The sequence below is a fragment of the Molossus molossus genome, unplaced genomic scaffold, assembly GCF_014108415.1.
Source record: "Molossus molossus isolate mMolMol1 unplaced genomic scaffold, mMolMol1.p scaffold_m16_p_7, whole genome shotgun sequence".
Taxonomy (NCBI): Eukaryota; Metazoa; Chordata; class Mammalia; order Chiroptera; family Molossidae; genus Molossus; species Molossus molossus.
Window position 1 is genome coordinate 61,528,671 of NW_023425401.1, and position 22,055 is coordinate 61,550,725.

The 22,055-nt window shown below is 41.7% G+C and overlaps 1 protein-coding gene across 1 annotated transcript in view; it reads right to left on the bottom strand.

Annotated features, from left to right (window-relative positions):
- The window catches only part of LAMB1 (laminin subunit beta 1), a 72,712-nt gene extending 51,559 nt beyond the window's left edge, over positions 1-21,153 (bottom strand). The window contains exons 1-8 of the mRNA XM_036247270.1: positions 21,034-21,153; positions 19,800-19,975; positions 17,211-17,346; positions 14,040-14,113; positions 7,258-7,446; positions 7,104-7,167; positions 3,228-3,430; positions 1,173-1,293 (exon numbers count right to left, since the gene is read on the bottom strand). Of these exons, the coding sequence (XP_036103163.1) occupies positions 1,173-1,293; positions 3,228-3,430; positions 7,104-7,167; positions 7,258-7,446; positions 14,040-14,113; positions 17,211-17,346; positions 19,800-19,975; positions 21,034-21,073 (1,003 nt within the window). The 5' untranslated portion in view covers positions 21,074-21,153. The remainder of the gene's footprint in view (positions 1-1,172; positions 1,294-3,227; positions 3,431-7,103; positions 7,168-7,257; positions 7,447-14,039; positions 14,114-17,210; positions 17,347-19,799; positions 19,976-21,033) is intronic.
- Positions 21,154-22,055: the final 902 nt, after the last annotated feature.

Here is a 22,055-nt window from a genome sequence, read left to right on the forward strand (position 1 = left end):
TCTGGGCAATATGTTCCTAGAAAAGCCAGCATGGGCGGTCAGCTTTGAGGAACATGGTATGAAGGCCTGATTCCCTTCCTCCCCATTCCCACCACCACACTGTGAGAATTCAGGTCTGCTTAACAGCCATCTAACCTGCTTCAGCACCGTTTGTTCCTCCCCTAGCCTATTCGGCAGTCATCTTGGTCCAACCCTGCTTTAACCATAATCATCTCACTCTCATGATCAACAGTCCACATGGATTCCTCTTATCTTTTCACAATTAAGCTTAACTCAGCTTTGTCCTTAAGGGCTTTACATTCTAGTCTCATCTGCCCCCCTGTAACACAACAACTCCTGGAGACAGGGAATGTGTCGTATCTGCTGATGTATACTCGGTGCCCAGCAGAATGTTGCCCTTGATACGTTGGTTGAACTAAACTCGTAATCATTTCCCAGCACAGACTCTGTGGTGGTTGGTTACTAGAATGTCCTCGGGCCCTTGTGCTAAATGTTGTTCTCCTTACCTGAACTCCTTCCCACCTTCCCCTCTCTCTCTTTCTTGCTTCTCTTTACCTAAACAATCTTAACTACTCACCCAGGGCCAGTTGGGTTGTATTACTAACAAAACCTTGACCATTCCAGCCCTCACTGCTTTCTGAACTTCTAGAACAGCCTCACTCAGTGAGGGCAGAGGCAGACACACTCCTGGAGGGGAGGACAGTACGAGAATCACTGTGTGTGGGTCAGAGGGGTGGTGGTGCTTCAAACGCATTAGCCCAGAGAACAGCACTGGGATGGATCAATGGATGGAGGGGAGCCAGCCAGGGGCTGCAGCTAAGCTGGCAGAGACAAGGCTGAACATTTTATTACGTATCTCAACCTTCATGACCAACCAGGTCATATTTTTCTTTCATTTTTCTCTCATGGGCACCTTGCCTTAAAATCAGGTAAGATGTCAGGGACATCTCTGTCTTCTATGGAATCTGCTAAACACACAGGTGCTGCTCAGTAAATAGTAATTTATTAATTTAATTGACTGAATATTGATTCCTATGAGTATCAGGGTAAAGCTAGCAAAAGAGTAGTAACTTTTCTTCTTTTTGCAAAATAGTGTACTATTATCATATTTCTAGTAAAAAAAAAAAATCTGAAATCTGAATTAACTCAAAATGTCCCTGTCCTTGACTCACTTTTACAGGCATGGCTGTTCCGCCCTTCAGCCGGTCTCCATGGTAGGTCATGGTAGAAGTCCATGCACAGTTCGCAGTTTAAGCCCTTGGTGTTGTGCCTGCACATGCAGTGTCCATGAACCTTGAAAGTTGTAAAAACAAGAAAGAGTATGAGATATGACAATGGCTAGATATTCCCCACAGTCCATGGAAAATATAAACGCCTTTTCATACCAGTTTTAATCTCTAGTGCACCACAATGAGGGTTTCTTTGTTTTTAGTTTGTTCCTTCCCACAGTGAGTTCTGTCTATTTTGTCGATGGCTGTAACACTCATCTCTAGAAACTTTTCCTATTATATAATGGATACTCAATAAAAATTTTATTAAAGTATCAAAGGAAAGAACCCAGATGAACAAAATTAGTAACTTAAGAATTTCAAAAAAACTAGTTACTTATGAGTGAAAAATGTTTTATGATAGAAATCAATAAAAGTTATAAATATACACACACCACTGGAACAAGCGCATCCCTGCCCATTTTACCACTATGCCATAGAGAAGGCTTCGTTTGCTTGTTTTGTTTTTTACTTTGGGCACAGCACTTAAACATTTTTTTCAACCAATTATTTTACATTTACATTTTTTTCTTTTACATTTATTTTTTCCTTTAAAAAAGAAAATAAGAAATCTCAGGAAAAGATACACAGTATTTTGCATTATGAGGGCCCATGATGCACTGTTTTGCATTGTGTCACTAGCACTGCAGGCACGCTTAAGCACCTAAGGCATGTAAATCATAAATTCTTTCAGCCTACCAAATATGCATGTATGTGGCATCTCAACTTAACACTGGTTTCTATAGAATGGAATTCAGAAACAGGACAGACAGGTCCACCCTGGATTCACTTGGACAGGAATGCAGTTAGCAGAAGACTAAAATCCTGTCATTACAAGGTGGTTTCACAGAGACTGAAAAATAGCTCCACAGCACATACCACAGGATTCTATGTCTCTGAATAAACAGTCCCATGTACTGTAAGATGGGTGATGGTGACATGACTGCAAGACATTAGCTACACACCAAATCTGTTATACTGAAAAGTAAATATAATCTTCACAGGGTTCTCTGAAAGATGTAGCAACATGATTAGGATAAATCCTCCCTTTAGGCTCCATTAAAAATTCAACTTTACCTATGCAATAAACTTCTCACTAGAGTAAAGGGAAGACAAGTTTTAGACAGTCAAATACGCTCAATTCTGCACCTTCTTAGATGAGGACTAACAGACTTTGAAAAGGCAAACAGTAAGTCATCAAGGTACAGCCTCCATCAGGAAGGGAGGCCCACAGTCCAGAGGAAGGAACCCTGGGGCAGACTCAGGAGAGCAGGAATTGAATTTCCATCTGTCATGTATTTTTTCGGGCCCTCTAGTAAACTACTTAATCCCTGGTCTTATCTAATAAGGATAGTTGGTTTAATAAATCCTGTCTGACTTTAAAATCCAATAGTTCTACAAGAATTACTAGTGCATTTCAAAACTGGTAAAATACTCTAACTTGATTCATTTTGCAAATCACCCAAATCCCAAATTTTTAAAAGTACATACTTTGGAAACACAAGGAAAAGAATGAAACTAGAAAATATAAAGAAACAAAGTCCATTTGATTCCTAAATGATACTCTGTGGTTCTAGGTTAAATTTCCAGTTTCTTTGGATTGGGATCAATTTACGCCTTCTAGCATAAAGACTGGAATGCTTATGATTTTTAATCTCCCTAAAGAAAAGGAAGATGTATTGTTATTTGTAAAACATTTTAATATTTGTTGATTAAATTATCTACTGTAGCATAAGTCCATAACAACAACTTTCAAAAATGAATTCAGTGTCTATGAGCAGTCCTTATATTCTCATAGTCCATGAAAGTCAAAGAGAAAATCAACTATGGTACAAAGGTCTAATTGTAAGTCTGAATAAAAAAAACCCTAGAAAATGTGAAATGCTTAAGGTAAGACTAGCTTTAATTTTTTTAGATTCACCTGTGTAAAGGAGAAAACCACGCAAAGTGCTTGCTTACCATTCCTTCTACCTCTTCATTGACTCCATCCACAGGGGCACATTCACTGGCATGGCCATAGCAAAAGCAATTTCCTCGAACCACCATATCGTAAACTGCATAGTAGTACTTCTCTCTGATTTCCATTCTGGAATCCAAAAGGTTATCTCCCAAAGTATGTAGTTTCACAAATTTGATTCTCAAGTTGGTGATTTTTAAGAGATCTATGAAGGCCACCAAGAAGATGAAAAATCTGATCAAACAAGCAGGATTTCTTTTGCAATTTTACATCTTTTCTCTTTACAGAAAGGCATGACAAATTAAAATGGCTTAAGTAAAGTTTACCCCCTGTATGATCTAGATGATCATAATAGTAAAGTTGAACATAATGTGAGAGTCTCTGAAAGAAAGAAAGGTTATAGCCTTCTCCTTAGTTTAATGAGAATGTTTGCTCTGTGATGAATTTGTTTGCAGATTGATGTTTCAGGAAGAATGTAAGAGTGGGGAAATTTACGAATGTAGTGGCATGATTGCCAGGACCCACTGGCACACAGTAATCTAAGCTATTGCAATACCATCTGATTCCCACAGTAATCAGTGTCAGTCTCAAAATCAGAAAATTCCATTCAGGTGGGAAAGGGTTTATCAAAGCACCCAAATTCTCATTAATATTATTATAAGATAGAAACACACAGGGTAGAGAAAATTAGGTTTACAGTTGTTCCTATGGAAAATAATACAATGATTAATAAATAATAATTTATTTAATAAATTAAAAATAAACTCTGGGTTTCTCATACTCACAACTATAAACTTACTTTTGCCCCAACCTGTATTTCTGTGTTTATTTTTGAAGAGGACAATGCTATCTGAAATTTCCCACCATTGAGATGAAATCCAAGTTACTAAAATAGACTTAACACTGCAGGATAACCACAGTCCAGGGACAGAACACCTAACCAAGATTTTAAGCAACATGACAATCTAGAACTTTCTTCGTCCTAGTTTTACAATACAAATTTACCAATATAATTACCGATATAATATAGTGGCAGAAGGAAAAAGAAGCTTAGTATTTGCATGGTGGGACAAATTATTTTTTCTCAATTTCTCTTATTTTGTCTTATTCTTCCTGGGTCTATGGACCAAAGCTGATTCTAGAAGCTGGGCTGTCAACTGCATTCGACAGTAACTTTATAAACCAAGAGCCATTTCACCTTCTGACCAGTATTTTCATTGATTATTAAGTTGCTCTTGTTAAAGTGGACCCCAAAAGACTGATTGTTCCATCTGCCCTCCCTCTTAGCTCTGTAGCCTGAAACTGCTCCTAAGCTTTACTTTCATTTCTGCTGATGCTGTCTTATAACTTACAACACAGGCAACAGGGAATTGGCCTAGCGCATCAGATACTTTCAAAGCCCAAGTACAATTTAAAATACTTATAATATATGCATAGCTTACAATAAAGACTGAGAAAGATCTGTGGGTTGAAGAGAAAGTCTAAGAGTCCATGCATTAAACTTGGGCTCTTTGTAAAATCAAAAATTAAACAGAGAAACTGTAGTCTGAGCTGAACAGAATTTATGGATGCCAACATTTCCTCCTGCACAGAAAGAGCACAAGCGCCTATTGACAAGGCCAAACAAGAAACTTGAAGAGCAGCTGGAGTATTTAGAAACCCTTGAACTGATCTTTGTGGAAGCCCTCAGAAGATCAAATATACCCCCAGCCACACTCCTGCCATATTTAACAACTAAGTCTCGCAATGACTGCTGTTCCAAGGGGCAAAAATCACTTCTGGAGTGTCTCTCAAAGGTCTCAACAATAGAAACAACTGAAGAACTATTGTTCCCTTGATTACAAAGTGAATCAAAAGCATGAACAGCTAACATGGATGCTTTTTTGGTATAGAAATAGATTTTCTGATACTATTTAACAACAGAAGACAACAGAATTATAATGGCAACACGTCCCCCAAATCCCACAAGCTTCACCTAAAAGGGAACAGACCATGAGTCCTTTCAGGGACCTGGCATTTGGGAGGGGAGTTGTCACGGGAGCCCAGGCAGACATTTCTCACAACTGGATTTTGAGAACAAGGAGGGCAGGCCTCACAGACGTGCCATTAAATATTTGTTTTACAACGGAATGAAAGAGTAAATTACAGACCAGAGACCGTCTGGGCCACACGTGAAATTAAGTTAAGTGGAAAAACAGCACTCTTCTGGCAATATTCCCTGGGCTTCTTCCATTGTATCCCTCCATGCTTCAGGCTGCACAGTTCCATAGGGCCTTGGTTAAAATAGGGCCATGCTCAGCCGGGAGGCAGAATCCCTGCCCCTGCTTACCTGACCCATGTACCTCAGAAGTAGGAGGGGTAGCCTCATCCTCCACTCTGACCACGGACCGGTCTACGCCAGACCAAAGCCACAGCTGACAGCAATAGCAGCACAGCTTCAAACTCTTTCTATGCATCAGGCACTCTGGTAGGTGGTTTAAATACATTAACTCATTTCCCTCCCTAATAATCCTAAAGTCAATATTAGTTTTTCTACCGATGAAAAAAACAAAAACAAAACAACAGAGCCTTAAAAAAGTTTTAAGCAAATGACTTGCCCTAGGTCACGTAGCTGTAATATGCTGGCACTGGGATTTATACCCAGATCTGACTCCAAAGCCCATTCTCTCAATTAGTGCACATTCTGCCTCCTATAAAGATCAAAAGATAATTCTGACAAAACAAACAAATGTAAGCATAGTTACCGAATGCTACAAAGTGCTCTGACCTGAGTCCCAACATACAGATTTAGGATCTGACTAACATTATTTAATGTGACCTTCCTCTCTCTGAGCCTCAGTTTATTCAGCTGTAAAATGAAAATACAACTCTCACCTTATTGAGCATACTGAAATGGCTGAGACTTCCGATTTCCCCCACTGTTCTTTTCTTCCTTTGACAATAAGAGCCTCAGTCAAGAGTATGAGACAGCACCTGGCCACCTAGCTAGAGCTGTCCCACAGCAGTGTAGCCATGTGACTAACTGTGGCCAATGGGATGTGAATAGAGGTGGGTAGCAGTGCTCGGTAAGAGTTCTTTCATGATTGCTATTTCCCATCAAGCTGATAACAGCTTATGTCACTTGCCCTTCACTTCCTCACCTCCCACAGGTTGGGACAAAAACATTCATTGGTCCAGCTCTAACCATGTGGACAAAGAAAATGAGACGTAAGGAACCTGGGAACCTGGGTAACCTACTGGCTAGGGTTGCCAGATTCAGCAATAAAGATACAAGATGCTCAGTTAAATCCGAATTTCAGATAAATAGTAATTTTTTAGTATGACTATGTCCCAAATATCACATGAGACATAGTTATACTATAGGATATGCTTGTTTTCTTACAAAGGACATAGTTATACTAAAAAAAAAACTGCAAGTCAAGTTTAACTGGGTGTCTGTATTTTATCTGAGCCTGCATGTAGCAATTGAGCTACTCTTTTCTGAAAATCCCTCTGGAAGATTTTCTAAGAGAGAAATATAATTCCATTTATTTGAGTCACCATATTTTTGGGGATACTTTGTTACAACAGCTTAATATAATGTGTGTGTATGTGTATGTGTATATATTATGCTGAGCAGTATCAATAAGGTACTATGACCATAATTCTTTGGGTACCTATGACATACATTTTTTTATTCTTATCAAAACATGTTCCCCATCAGTGAGTACTTTGATTACTGCCAATTTTGAGAGCTCCTGGTAGGGTTTTGCAGAGAAAAACAAATGAAGAGGGTGGACTTAGCACTGAATATTTAGATTCTGGGTAGCAGTGCTCTGGGTAAGAGTTCTTTCATGATTGCTATTTTCCATCAAACTTTTGTTTGAAAATAAGCTTACTTTGTATCCTTGGACTATAAGGATCTTCTATTTTGAAAGCAGGATCTAAAGCACGAAATATCACCTAAAAATAGATAGAAGAGTAACTGATATTTTTGCAATGATCAAAAACTAGATTTGCAAGTAGAATGTAATATAAAAGTAGCAAACAAACCTCTCCTTCTGTTGAGGGTTCAATGTCAGAATATCGGGAATCACAAATTATATCATCAACGTTCTTCATGGGGCCAGTTGAAATGCCTGGAAATGAGCTCTCACAGTCATAAGCAAAGTATCTGTACACGCCCCAGGTTTCCCCAAAGTCAGATGATCGTTCTATCAGCATAGCGGCTGGACGGAATGTCTAAACGCAGGGTGGAAAAGGTTTATTTGATGGTTTTTTATTGTGATATGTGTTTTTAAATCTCAGATGAATATATCACTCAACTGTGTGCCCAACCCTGAATGCTTGTGATTGGTATTTCAGACTATATCTGGATTTCAAATACTGTTTATAGTTATTCCGCGGAGATTTTTCTTGCAAGGAAAGTGTCTAGCCTCTATATTTTGCATTTTCTTCCACCCTACCAAAGATTAGTAGGCTGTTTCTCTTTAGAAGCTGATCATAAACAGTTCTTAATAGCAGACAAGTTTTTGTATATTTAGTCACCAGGCCCATGATGTGATCGGTTAGTTTGAGTGCTAAATCATTTCAATAATTCATTTAATTATTCAATAGATGTGTAATGACTGCTACTCTGTACCACACACTGGTCTGTATGCTGTAGAGGTATCAATATGGTATAAATCATATACAACACAATACATAAAACACCATAGTAAAGTCACATGTAGTGTGCTTTGGGAAAAAAAGAGGAAGGAATTAATAACTCAGGTATCTGGGGAATCCTGCAATTCCACTCCTAGCTATACACCCAAAAGAACCGAAAACAGGGACTCAGACTGATATTTATACATGAACATTCATAGCAGCATTATTCACAACAGTCAAAAAGTAGAAACAACTCACATGTCCATCAACAAATGAATGGATAAATAAAAACTATATACATGCAATGGAATGTTATTTGGCCATTAAAAAGGTCTGAAATTCCGATATTACCTACAACATAGATGAGCCTTGAAAACATTATAGTAAGTGAAATAAGCCAGGCACAAAAGGACAAATATTGTATGATTCTACTTACATGAAATGTCTTGAATCGGTAAGTACACAGAAATAGACAGTAGGTTAGAGGTTTCCAGGGGTTGTAGGGAGGGTTCAATAAGGAGTTACTGCTTAATGGGTACAGAGTTTCTATTTGGGGTGATGAAAAATTTCTGGAAACAGTAATGACAGTTACACAATGTTGTGACTACACCTAATGCTACTGAACTATATGCTTAAAAAGGGTTAAAAAGGCAAGTTTTGTGTTATGTATATTTTACCACACACAAAGCCAGGGAATGCTTCAGAGAGAAGATAGCATCAAAGTGGACCTTAAAAGGGTCAGTAGGTGTTTTCCAGGTAGGGGGTAGAGGTAGCTGCAGGTGGCAGAAGAGGTTGGTTGGGGCAGAGCAGGAAGGAATTGGTTTGCCATGCTAAGGGGTTTACTTCATCTTTGTGCAATAAAAGGGAAACACAAAGATTTATCTGGACAAAATGAAATGATCAGATTGCACTTTAGAAAATAACTCTGTGGTGGAGTATTGGACATGGAAAACATGAGACAAGTAAACAAAGCGATAGAAAAAGATGAGGGTCTTAACTCAATCCTTACAGTTTGAATACAGATAAAGGGATAGAACTGACTGCTTTGAAAATTTAGTGAAAGTAAAATATATTGAATTGCACTTGGTGATCAATTAGATTTTAGTGGAAAGGCAGGGAGAGGAAAGAAACACAGGCACCCAAGCTTGGGTAGCTGGAGGGACTGTGCTGCTAATAACAACAACACAGAAGAGATGTGAAGGCATTTAGTTCTGGACTAACGAAGTGAGGGATCCACATGGTGACGCCCACTGGACAACTGAAAACAGCGGACTGGCACACAGCTGCAAGAATGGAGCCTGAAACATGGATTTGGGAAACACTGTATACATACAATATTTGAAACCTCCAATATATAACTTTGCCCCAAAAAGCAATGGGCAAGATAAAAAAGAGCCAACATTGGTGCTCCAGGAAAATTCATTAACAAAGGGCTAGATAAGGAAGGGATTACTAACTCAGGTATCTTTAATTATATTATTTCATTTACCCTTCTGTTATGAGCTGAACTGTATCCTTCCAAAATTATTTTATTTATTTTTTTTATCTTTTTTTTAATGATTTTTTCTTCACCTGAGGATATTTTCCCATTTATCACCAGATAGAGTGGGAGGGAGGGGGAGAGAGAGAGACAGAGGGAATCATCGATGTGTTAGAGCCATATCAACTGGTTGCTTCCTGCACAGCCCCAATCAGGGCCAGGGGAAAACTGCAACCGAGGTACGTGCCCTTGGCCGGAATCGAACATGCGACTAATTGGTCCACAGGCCAACGCTCTAACCACTGAGCCAAACTGGCCCAGGCTGTCCTTCCAAAATTCTTATGTTCCAGACCTAACCCCCAGGACCTCAGTCTGTAACTGTATTTGGAGGTAGGGTCTTTAAAGGAAAAATTTAAGTAAAATGAGGTCATTACAGTGGGTCCTAATCCATTATGAACGGTGTCCTTATAAGAAGAAATTAGAATACAGACATGTAAAGAGGGAAGACCACGTGAAGACACAAGGAGAAGACAGCCACCGGTAAGTCAATGAAAGAAAATGCCATAGAAGAAACCAATTCTGCTGACACCTTGACCTTGGACTGTTGTTTAAGCCACCTAGTGTGTGGTACTTTGTATGGCAGCCCTAGGGAACTACTATAGATTCACAACACATTTGTCTTACAGATGAGGAAACTGAGGTTCAGAAACATCACACTGAGTTGCTAGCTATCATCAGAGCTTAGATTCAAATCCAGGGTGAATGAAGAACAAATCTATCTTTCTGCCTCAGTAGCTAAGGGCATAATAGAAGATTGAAAATGGATGTCAGAAAAGAAGGAATAAGAACACAAAAATCCGGGAAACTGAGGCAGAACAGAGGTTTAGAAGGGTGTGGAGAACAAACTCAACTGGAAATAAGAGATGAAACAGAATGAGCATTAAAAGTAGGCAATTGCTTCAACATTGATAAACAGTGATTAAGTGTATTTTGGGAAGTCAGATTCCAATAGAGGAAGAACAAGAAAGTTAAGTGGACCTTGCAAACAGAACCTGAACAAGGACACTCTGAATTAAAACCAATGTCTGATAGAAATCTGGGCAACAACAAGAGGTGAACTAGTACATTCACAGACTTCCTCTTGCCTCTATTAATAATCCTGACAGTCTTTTCCACTGATAAAAGATAAGAAAACAGAAGGCCACATTTTGACAGATTCTTTGACTGACTTACTATTTGTTCACATTCTTATTTTTTTTTAACTATTCAGGAAAATTAAAAATGATAATTTATTAGAATTTTAAAGTAAGGGGGGAAAACCCAATAGCTAATTGAACCAGGGCAAACTCCTCATGAGAACAGCTCCTGGGTGGCGACCGTTGGGGAGAGACTAGCCTGCTGTCTGTGTCACAGGGGAGTGGAGAGGAAAAGCCTTACAACCAGTCCTGGCTATGCTTCCTTCTCCCTCCCTTCTGGAAATTTCTGAGTCCCAAAGGGCAACTGACGGGATATCCAATTTCCTGTGGAGTTAAGAAGCTGCTGGAAAAAAGAACACATTTTACCTACAGAACGGAAGCCTTTCCACGCTCTCTGCTTAGTCACCAACCTTTTCAGGCCTCATGTTGCCACACAGTTGCCTCTGAATTTATACTAAATAAAAGCGGTTGAGTTTTGAAACATCTGGCTATAAAAACATACTGTGTATATGCTAAATAAATTTTGCTAGCCTAAGAAAACACAATCCACTTAGCCATCAGCCATCCCCATAGCAAACAAAAGAATGAAATGTATTCTTCATCCTCATTCCCTTCCTGTTCTCACTATTGTTGGTAGTATCACCACCCTCCGACTTACTCAGCTTCAACGTCCAAGTAATCTTTGATTCATCCCTTTCCTTAACCTTCCTTCCACTGCTCTGCTTCTAGTCTTTCTCCAATTCAGGGTCTAATCTTTGATTTTAAGGGGCCCAACTGACTTTCTTAGAAAACAGGCTCCACCACTCGGTGATGACTCTCAGAGGCAGGAGTAGCAGAGGTAATAGGATATGTGTGATCTGAAAAAGCTCCGGTAATGCTTCCAAGACATCTGGGCTGCAGAAGGCAGCTCCCACTTACCTGAGGATCACAGACAGCCTTTTCATGATACCAGCCCTCTCCTAAGTCAGCCCTTCTTTTTTTTATCCTCACCTGAGGCCATTTTTCAATATTTTGTTCAGATAGAGTAGGAGGGAGAGAGAGAGAAACATCAACATGAAAGGGACACATTGAGTGGTTACCACCCACATGACTCCAACCAGGGCCAGGGACAAATTGCAACCGAGGTACGTGCCCTTAGTGGGAACCGGGTCTCTCCAGACCGCAGGCCAATGCTCTAACCGCTAAGCCAAACCAGCCAGGGCAGTCAGCCCTTCTTTACCACTGACCTCAACAACAGCCCCCAGTGTTGTCCCAGGCTCCCCTCTGCTTTTCTGCTGGACTCCCTCCCTGAAATACAGGTCTCAATTCCTTGTCAATTGCTCCCTACTTCCTACAATGGTCACATTCCTCAGCAAGGAGTCAAGGTCTTTTTGTCATCTTACTTCCTTTCCTCCCCTCACCGCCCTGAGCTCGAGGAAAACCTACATTATACGTGCTGAACAAAACTTGCCAGAACAGTCCCACCACCAGAGCTGTGTTCTCAGACTGTTTCCTCTGCCAAGAATGGCTGTTCTTCCACCTCCTACTGAAATCCTGCTAACTCTTCCTGGCCAAGGCCACGTGCAGACCCAGTCTGCTCATGAAGCTTTCTCTTGTATCTCAGGCTAAAGTTACTCTCCCACTCCTACGTGCTAATGTACATTATCTGAGTTTCTGCTACAGCAGTCAGCACATTGTCTTGTATCGTGAGTTATTTGTAAGTATGTTTCTCCCCTAGAAGACTGGAAGCTCTGGGTGTAGTAGTGCTGCTGTCTTTATAAAGCCCTGGCCAGTGTGGCTCAGTTGGCTGGGCATCATCCTGTGCACTGAAAGGTTGCTGGTTCGATTCTGGGCAGGGCACATGCCCCAGTTGTGGGTCTTGATCCCCAGTAGGGGCGTGCAGGAGGCAGCCGATTGATGTTTCACTCTCATGCCGATATTTCTCTTTCTCTTTAAAAATCAATTTTAAAAATTAAAAAAAAAATTCCCATAAAGCCTGGAGCAGTTTCTTACAAACAGAAGGGTGGATTCATTCATTCACTCATTCATTTATCAGTAAATATTTGTAGAGCAATTATGTGCCAAGTATTTGCATATATAAAAAATGATCACATTCCCACTATAGGCCATGGTAGCAAGACTACCAGAGGGGTATGTCACACAACCCTAAAACATAGGTATCATTATTGTCCCCACATTACCAAGAGGGAAGCCAAAGCTCTGGCCATACATGCCAGTAAGGGGCAGAATGAGGATTCACACCCAGGCCTGTCCAACTGCACAGATGTTGCTTTTCACACATGAACTAGAGCCCAAAGGGTGAGTTATCTCATAAACTAAAGTCTGACAACTTGTACCCATTCTTCACATCTCTGTTAAATCATTACCTCCTTTACTTGGCCTTCTGCACTTAGAAGCAGAATTTCATCTTTTGCCCACTGTATTCATTTGAATGAGTTTCAACTACAGAATATGTGCCAAAAAGTACTTTTGGACTTTAAAAACCTCATAACTACCCATGTATGTAAACAGATACCCTTTCCAAAGTAAAAGACAGGACTATAAACATTAATAAAAATGACCGAACATATTCAGGTGTCCCATAACATGAAGGCAATATCCTCATGCATAGCCAAGTGTTAATTCCAACTGCCAGGTTGAGTGTGTGATCAATGAAGGGACAAGGAGTAAGTGACAAAGGTGTTTAGTGGAAGCCCTTCCAACCTTCTCAGTATCAGGTGTCACAGTGTAAACCTTCCTCCCCAGCAGTAACAGCAGGGAACTGGCAGCCCAGTCATATTCTGACCTCCACGCCCACCCATGCCCCCCACCTCCCAGGCGTCAGTAGAGGACACAAGTGAGACATTCATGGTTACCTACCCACATGGTAAATCTACCCTGCACTTTTTTCTAACCTGAGAGGGTATAGATAAGGCCCCCAACTCCAACTCAAAACTATTCACAAGTGATTTTAATCTGAGAAGTAATAAGTAAATTATAGGTTTTGTATGAACCAACATGTACTCTAAGCCATGTGAAGTCTGTCATTTCCAGGCAGCTGCTTAAGAAGAAACAAAGGGACTTTGTACAGAGACATTCCCTAATCCTGGAGTCATTTTACATCTTGAAAAGAAAAAAAAGGAGAAAAAATCCACATTTAAGAAGGCATATACATTTCTTAAGGAACTGTAAAACTGTTCCCACAAATTTTGCAAAACCTTGGAAACTAAAGCTAATACACTTCCTTTTCAGTTCCCAAACGCAGCATTAAATCATCCACACAAGCGATCAGTGATTTAGTCTCCAGATGTTTTATTGTGGTTTGGAAGAGTCAGAGCTGCCTCTCTCCATGGGGAAATAAAAAGATACCTAATTAAAAGTTTACAGTTGAATTACCTTAGAAAAGTGGCTTTCTCTACTTATTGACATGAAGATAAGACTATTTGTTAAGCATAATTATTCATACCCATGTTTAAAAAACTGCTCAACCATCCCAATTTATGGTAATAACAATATTATGGATTCCTTACCTTGAAGGTCATTATGAGATGAGTAAAATGGAATTCTGCTTCCAAATCCAGTTGGATGGTTACATTTTCCACGCCTACAGATATTTTTTAATAAAAAGGAAACAGTAAGGTAAATAGAACATCTGTGAACAGTTGAGGCTATTTTGTTAAGTTATCATAGAAATCCTCTTCTATCTTAACCTGAAGATGTACATAGGATGGCAATAAACCTCTGTCCTGATTCAGGTGCTAAAGCACCAGTCGTCTTTCACACACCCTCTGGAGCTCAGCATGTTGGAGCTGCTCACTGGACTAAGGCATCTGGCAGAATGCCTCCTGCTGCAGCAAGGACATCTTTACTTAGGAGACAGTGAAACATCTGCCCGTGTCCCTCCATGCCAAGAGGCTCTCCAAAGGGAAGGAGAGGGGCACTTCCTGTGCACAGCAGGGGCTCAGATTGCAGTTGAATGCATAAGGACACAATCCTCCTTCAGCAGAAACACAAATACTCCTTTTTTTCCCTATGTAGCAGCAAGGATAGAAATGAGTCTACCACATATGTTAGTTATACTCCAGTTTAAAAAAGCCCAGTCCTGATGGGGAAGGCTTTGGATGCTTTTCCACAATTGAAAGACATAGACAAGAGTGTGGTGACAGCCTGGGAAGGGGCAGGAACTGTGGGGAGGGGGGCAAATGGGGGAAAAACGAGGGACATCTGTAATACCTTCAACAATAAAAAATAAAAGAAAGAAAAACAATGCCAAAGAGACAAAAGGTTAGTCTAATAAACAAACTAGCCTAGACAAATACTAACATCTCCCCTTTTGAGGGGAGAGACTGAACGAACAAAAGAGCCTTTGCACGGTTCCCTAAGGGGCCCTCGGACCAGCTTTTACACACTGGAAGGCTACTGGAATTCCAAAGGTGGAAAACACCTCTGTTCCAATCCCTTGGGTGCTGCCTGTTTGGTAAAGGAGACCTTTCTACCTTTCCTGCGCCTCAGAGAGCTTTGGGAGTCCATCTTCCAGAGCAAAAGAAGCCTTAAATACAAGAAGACAGGAATGTGTCAGAATGAATCATGTCACCAGCTGGTGTATTTTCAGGAAATCAGTAGGACTTTTGAAATAAACCCTCCCGCTGGAAACTTACCACATCAATTCAGGGGAGGGGAAAGTGGTCACTGGAACGGCTATGAGTTAGTTGGAATGTTAAAGAATAACATTATCATGCTAACTTTATCTAAATTATTAAAAACAACCATATTATAAACCTGTTCTGGACATTTCTTTTCACATGAAATGTTAGCCAAACAACCATATGTCTTCCCTCTTCCAGGCTTTTAAAAACCTATATTTGTTCAAAATAAAGAGATAGCAAACTAATATAAACTACCAACAAGATTAGTACCACTTCTGCAATGTAAGACCATGTGCTGCAATGTGTGGCCTAAAGCACATTCCACTTTAGATCTGTAACCTAATAAAGCAGTACAGTTTTGTTTTGTTTTTTGTTGTTGTTGTTTTGTTTTTTTTTTAATATGGGAAGAAAAATCCATGGAGAAAAGAAACAAGATCATTTTTCCACAGTGTATTTGACGTCTGTCAGACTTAGGAATAGATCATGTAGTTGTACATGCCAAGTCTGATTCTATGCCTGAGAACTGATAATTTAAAGCTACCATGTAAAGCTCAATTTGGACAAAACAGATGGAAAATAGATAAAATCACATTTACAAAGAAAATCCTTAATTGTGAGCTATCAGACAACAGAAAGATGGCAGGGGACAGTAACAACTAGTCTGACTTTCTATAGAGCAAGTTCCATCAGTCTCATGTCATCTCGTGTCACAGTGACAGAGAAATCAAGACCTTTTAATTGAAAAACCCTTCTTTCTGGCATTTGGTCTCTTGCCACACAAATTAAAAGTTGCAGAACTTTTTAAACTCCTGATATAACCATGATAAACCGCTCCTCTAGAACTATTTTACTGTCTATCACCTAAAATGGGAATAGTCTTGATTGAAAAGTTGAGGCATCTGTTTTGTCTTTCTGTTTCACTGGAAGAACATGAGCAGTCAGGAAATGTTCCTTGTCTGTTTGTAATAAGCTCTGTGCTATTTCAGAAGTCCTCTATGATTCAGAAGCAGATTTATAGAAACTTCTCTTTCACACAGATCCATCAGCCAAGATGTCCTCCTATAAGAATTAATAAGGCTCTAACTGATACCTGCTTTCTGAGGACCAGTCTATCTCAATCAACCTGGTGACCAATGGAGGCCCAAGGCCAACCAGTGAATTCAAGCCTCCTCAGAAACCAACAGTCTTCTAGAAGCATGTGAAATTTTATATGATGAGGAATTATATTAAGAGAGTTTTTCTTTACAGAATGAGGAATGACTGCAAGCATCCAAAAACTTCCCAGGAGTAGGGTATATAATAATGAGATCCATGATTTCTATGGCCAGGCTTAGGTTCACTTCTGAGAGCCCTTTCTCATAATTTTTTAAAAAATTTAATGATACATTGTTAATTAACAAACATAATAACTCTACCTTTATTCCCTAAAGTTCAGCATTCAAGTTTGAAACAAATGAAAACTAATTTTGGTTTAATTCCACAGCAATAACATCATATTTGATGAATTTATTAAACCAAAATCCAAAAGGCAAAGGGACAAAAGATTGAATTTACACACTCACTGGGGAAACTGACTTGGGGGTCATATCCATGTTGACCAAGTCTTTGAAAAATCACATCTAGTGCTTATTCATAGGACTATTATTACATTTTCTTTAGATAAAGGAAGTTGGTGATAATGGAACTGATTCTACCCTTTCATTTGGAACTGATCAAAATGAAAGATGCTACATTTTTGTGGAAGAATAAGGGCCTGAGATAGTGCAAGGACTTCCCACGCCCTCCTCAGCACCTACACTCTCCCTAAAGACCCCCCACAGAATGAGGACTATGCAATACATGGTGCAGCATGAAAGACTGCTTTCTGCTAGGAAGTGCATGCTTCAGGAAGGTTAGATATTACCAAGAGAAGTCAGCGCTTCAGGCAGTAAATCTGTCAAAGGCCTTGATCACAGGACAGAGGAACCAATCTTAATTACAAACACCCAGGAGTCTGTAACCCCTTTCAAGTGACCAATCACACTCCACAAACTTGTTCCCACACCAACCACATACCATTTTCAGATTGCCACCAAATCTTAAGGCGGTTTGGAGCAAATGTAGTGACCACATTTTCAATGAGATGACTGTCAGGATTGAGGGTCTCATGATAAGGATCTTGTGAATTGCATATGAAGCATTTTTTGTCTTCCTGAAAGCAAAGTGAGTTTTATGAGTCTAGGAAACAATCACACACACACGTCCACAATACAAAATTCAAACCTACTTGCTTCAAGAAAAATAAATGTGCCAAAATTACTTAAATGACATATCACATGCCTTTCACTTTAACTTACGGAGTATGAAATTCTCCTGAAAATTTCCTCCTCTCTTGCAAATTCAAGGTCAAAAGTAAAAGAAAGCATTGTTTCCACCAGCTATTAATTTAATCAAAATGAAATTTCTAGGCTTAAACCTTAATCTTGAAGCTTACTCTTCAAGTGAAATGCAGAAGAGGTATTAGAGAAATTTTGCTGCCATAAAGCAAACTGAAAATGAAAGAAAAAAATTCATTTTCTAAAACCTACATAAGGCAGAAATCAAGTATTAGGCAGACATATTTAAGAATGTTTGGGAACTACTGAATAAGATGTCTTAGCTTCTACTCTGCCCAAAGCTGTGAACCAGCAGTAGTGGCCAGCGGACTACAAACTTCTTAGGATATCTGGGGATGAGGGTACCAGGCTGTTCTATTGTGTTGGGGGCACTATAAACTGACCAACTCAAAGAACACCAAAGTGGACCTGGAAGTGAGGCATACTTTAGGTTTTAGAGTAGCTCTGAATTGCTCTCTTCTCATTTTCCTTCACCCTGAAATAGGGGTGACAGCCACTCTGGGGTGGTCAGGAGAGTTCAAAGAACCCTCTTTATACTCCAGGATGGCAAATCATAAATAACAAAACTTAATATTTCTACACGGAGCTTTGTTCTCTACCTAAGTTTTCTGAAATGCAGATTATCCTGAACTCTGAAAATGATGCTGAGACTGAAATCTATAGAGACTAACACACATCTTATAAACAACATTAAACGAAGGTGATAATTCTTATAAGGACAATTATCAACTGACTGTACTTTTACAATTAATTTACCTCCTTCCTCCCAATAGGATTTATAGCCTGGCAAGATGTACTAATGAAAATATAGAGACCAAAAGTTAGGGATACAGTTAAGACCCTGAACAAAATACATAAGCTTCCTGACTCATTTTTACACCCACTAAATGCCTGAGAAAAGTGCACACCCAGTCCCTTTATCTAGGCTCTGATATCTGTGGAGAGTATGCCACAATTTCTTGGGTAATCATGTAAACCAGAGTCCAGCACTATTTGCTTTCAACGCAACTAGTCCAGTTCTCATTCTGGTCAAAACTGGTTTCAGAATCCGGTGATTCTTTTATAGGATGTCCTGGCTTCTGAGGTGAATATTAACATAATAATTTAGGTAAATGTATATGCTAATATTAGAAAATGTAACATTTACTACCTTCACTAACTTGGATTCAAGGACACTAATACTGAAGAACAATTACCAGAACTTACAAAAAGTTTAATTATAGCCCCCCTTTTAATCAGGAGGAAGCAGTCTAGACATCTCTGCATACATCTGGAAGCAAACAAGTGGAATCCACTTTACCACATTCCTTTGGTTTAATTTATCAGGTCTCCAAAATGGGCTCTCCTTCTGCTTTGTAAAAGTAACCTCGTTCTAAGGAATCTGCTGTGTAAAGCATACCACACTCTGTCCTACTCCTTAAGGGCAGGTATACAGGTGGGTAGAATGATCAAAATTAGAGCAATTGACTTGGAACTTGCCCCACATGTGAGACTAACATCTGCTTGCCTAAGATGCCAGAGATATCAGTCTCCTTTTTAAAAATCAAGGAAAGGGATACTCATTCTGGGCAGTTGACACTTTGTCTTCCTTTAAAATTAGTTTTGATTTTGTAAAAATGCGACTTCTGAAATCTAAAATCTGGTTCTACTTTTAGAAACAGAAAACACCCCGAAATTCCACTTAGTTTCTCATCTACCAGGGTACCATGGCAACCAGGGCATTCTTGAAAAAGAAAGCATCTGAATCTGATATCTAATAAAGGTAAATGGGAGAACAGCACCAAAAGAGGTGAGAAAAACAGGTCGATGATCGCAGTGACCTTACAAGGTGTCTGCCAGTGCTGGACTATTCTTTATCCAAGTGCTAGGTTTGAAGAAAAAAAAAAAAAAAATGCAACACCACTACTCATTATTTAAAAAAAAAAAAAAAAGAAAGAAAGAAAGAAAGAAAAGAGGACAAACCACTTTTTTTTACACATTTTCCAAAGGAACGTTTAAAACACACACTTCTGGAGCACTTGGGTTAAGGCACGGGGCAGGGTCCAGGTCTGTCTGCAGACCTGCCTTTCCCGTGCCAGCTGCGGTAGTGGCAGGAAACGTTTAGCGGATGCAACTGTGCAAACTGAGATGGGGCAAAAGGGTGAGCTACCAGCTTAATCCCGGGCCTCCCTGGCTGGCCCGGCTTCCTATCTGAATAGCTGGCAGGATGTGGAGTATCCTGGACCTGCCCCTTCGGTCTGGACTCGAGGAGGTGGCTCTCCGCCCTCACCTGGAGGTGGCTAACTATGCAGTAAGGCTCCGGCGCGTGCAGCCCGCACGTCGAGGTCACCGACAGCCTCTGCGCTCGGCCGATGAGAAGGTCGCCGGTGGCCGGGTAGCAGCTGCCCTCCGCGCAGCCGTAGCTAAACTCCGGTTCTTGAGCGCGCACTAGAATTCCGAACACCCCTGCGGAAGGGGCAGATGGAGGGGTGGGGAGGTAGGTGGTGGTTTGGAGGTAGGCAGCGAGCCCGAGCAAAAGGATTAAGAAGGGGCCGGAATAGAGTAGGTTTAGAAGAAAGCAGAACGCACAGAAAAGAGACACAATGGAGAGGTGAGTGAGGGAAAGGTGGGGAAGGGATGTGGAGAGGAGGATTCGGAAAGAAACACACGATCTCAGGTTTGTGCAGCAGCCAAGGGCATCGCATCCACCCTGATCTGTCTCGGGGAACAGCTCCGGGCACAAAATGTAGATGTGCAGACCCACCACTTTGACGTGTGGAGGGAAGTGGGCAGCCAAACACTGGACATCTGCACTGGAGTGTGTATGCGAACCTGCGTGCACGTGGCAGTCTGTGCATCTTCGCTGTGAGTGCGTTTGACGCGGAAATCTGTGGTCGTGGGGGCACATCAGGGTGTGTGTATGTGTGCAAGCACGTGCACGCGCAAAGATCCCTGTGTTCAGGGTCGAGGTGGCAGGCTCGCGGGGAACGCCGCTTTCCCAGAGCAAGGGGCGAGCGGACAATCCCTGTGGCTTTGGAGCGACTTCAACGCTTCGCCATTCCAAGGAATTTCCCGGTCCAGCTGTTTCTGGCGCCATCCGGGGGTAGACAGTGCTGGTTAATTAAAACCACATGGCCCCAATCTGTTCCCAAGACCAAGCCTGCGCTCAGCTCGGGTATTTTCCTGGGAAATGGGCTCCCGGGGAGCCCTCCGCGGCTAGCCCTTCCACCCTAGGGAGCCTGCCCCGGCAGGAACAGGCAGGAGGTGTAAAGTCCCGCGCAGCGGTCGCGGGATCCGAAGCTCTGGACACCGAGACCTAGACGCGGAGCCCTGGGAATGCGGGTCCGCGATGACCCGCGCGCCGTCTTCAGCCGCCACCGAGGGCTCTGGTATTTAATCCCAGGGGATAATTTCCAGTCCCTCTCCCAATCCCCAGGCACCCTCGAAGCTGGGTCAAACGGCTTTAGGCTTTTCTTCCCCCACACCCAAGCCCACCCCTTCCCCCACCGTTTCCTCGGAATTACCTAAAACACTGAAAAAAGCGAACACCTGGAGCAGCCCCATGTCCAATCCCTTGAGCCGAGAGGACACGGCAGAGGAGCGATCACCGAGCCGCCTGCCGTTTTCCCGTGTTCCTTTATGGAGAGTTGGAGTGGGGGGGGAAGGCAAAATGTTCAGAGAGGGGAGAGGGGCCTTTCCATTTCCTGCCTCTCCCACGGAAGCGGGGGGTGGAAGGGTGGGAGGGTGGGGAGGGGGAAATCGCACAGCCACTTTGTTCAGCTCACCCGGTGGTGCGAGTGCTCTCCCAGCGGCCGGCAGCCCAAGCCAAAGAAGGGAATTAGAAAGTTTAGCCTTGGGAGGAACCGAGGGAGGCGCCTTTGCTCATGCGCATTTTGAGAGCCAGCGAAGGGGGAGGGCGGCAGGAGACCACAACTTGGCCCGGAGGGGGTGAGGTCCCACCTTCCGGGGGCGCTTTTGTTTTAAGGACGCGCCTGCTGTCGCTGCAGGGTTTTGGCTCTTCCAGTTCCCTGCGAAGGGCTACGGGGCTGCCACCCGGTTTGTGTCCCCAGCGGTGTGCAGGGGGCGCGCTGCGTATGGGCTGGTCTCGGGGGTGGGTGTTCAGGCCGCCAGACTTGGGGGGCTGGTCGGGACCTCCCGCGCTCTCGTGCAATTTACATTTGCAAGGAGTGAGTCACTAAGAGGTGCCGGAGGCTACTAACTCTTGCACTGAGCACTCGGGGAAGGCGGGTTAAACCTTTAGAAAGGGTCGAATTGTCTGGCTGGTTCCTGAGAAGAGAACCGTCTGGTATTGGTATCTCTGAGCTTGGGCTGGGCGGGACGTCTGCCTCAGACGTGCGAAGGAAACTGCCCTTCACTACGCTTTCTTTGCGCACACACTTATCAAGGACCCGCCCAGGTGGCCACGGCATTGAATTACCCATGTTGATTCTGTTTTTTAAAATATACTTCTTACCAAATCTAGACGATGGCTCTAATTCAGATAGTTTCTCGAATAACACTTTTGTAAAGTGATGCCTTTTCCCCA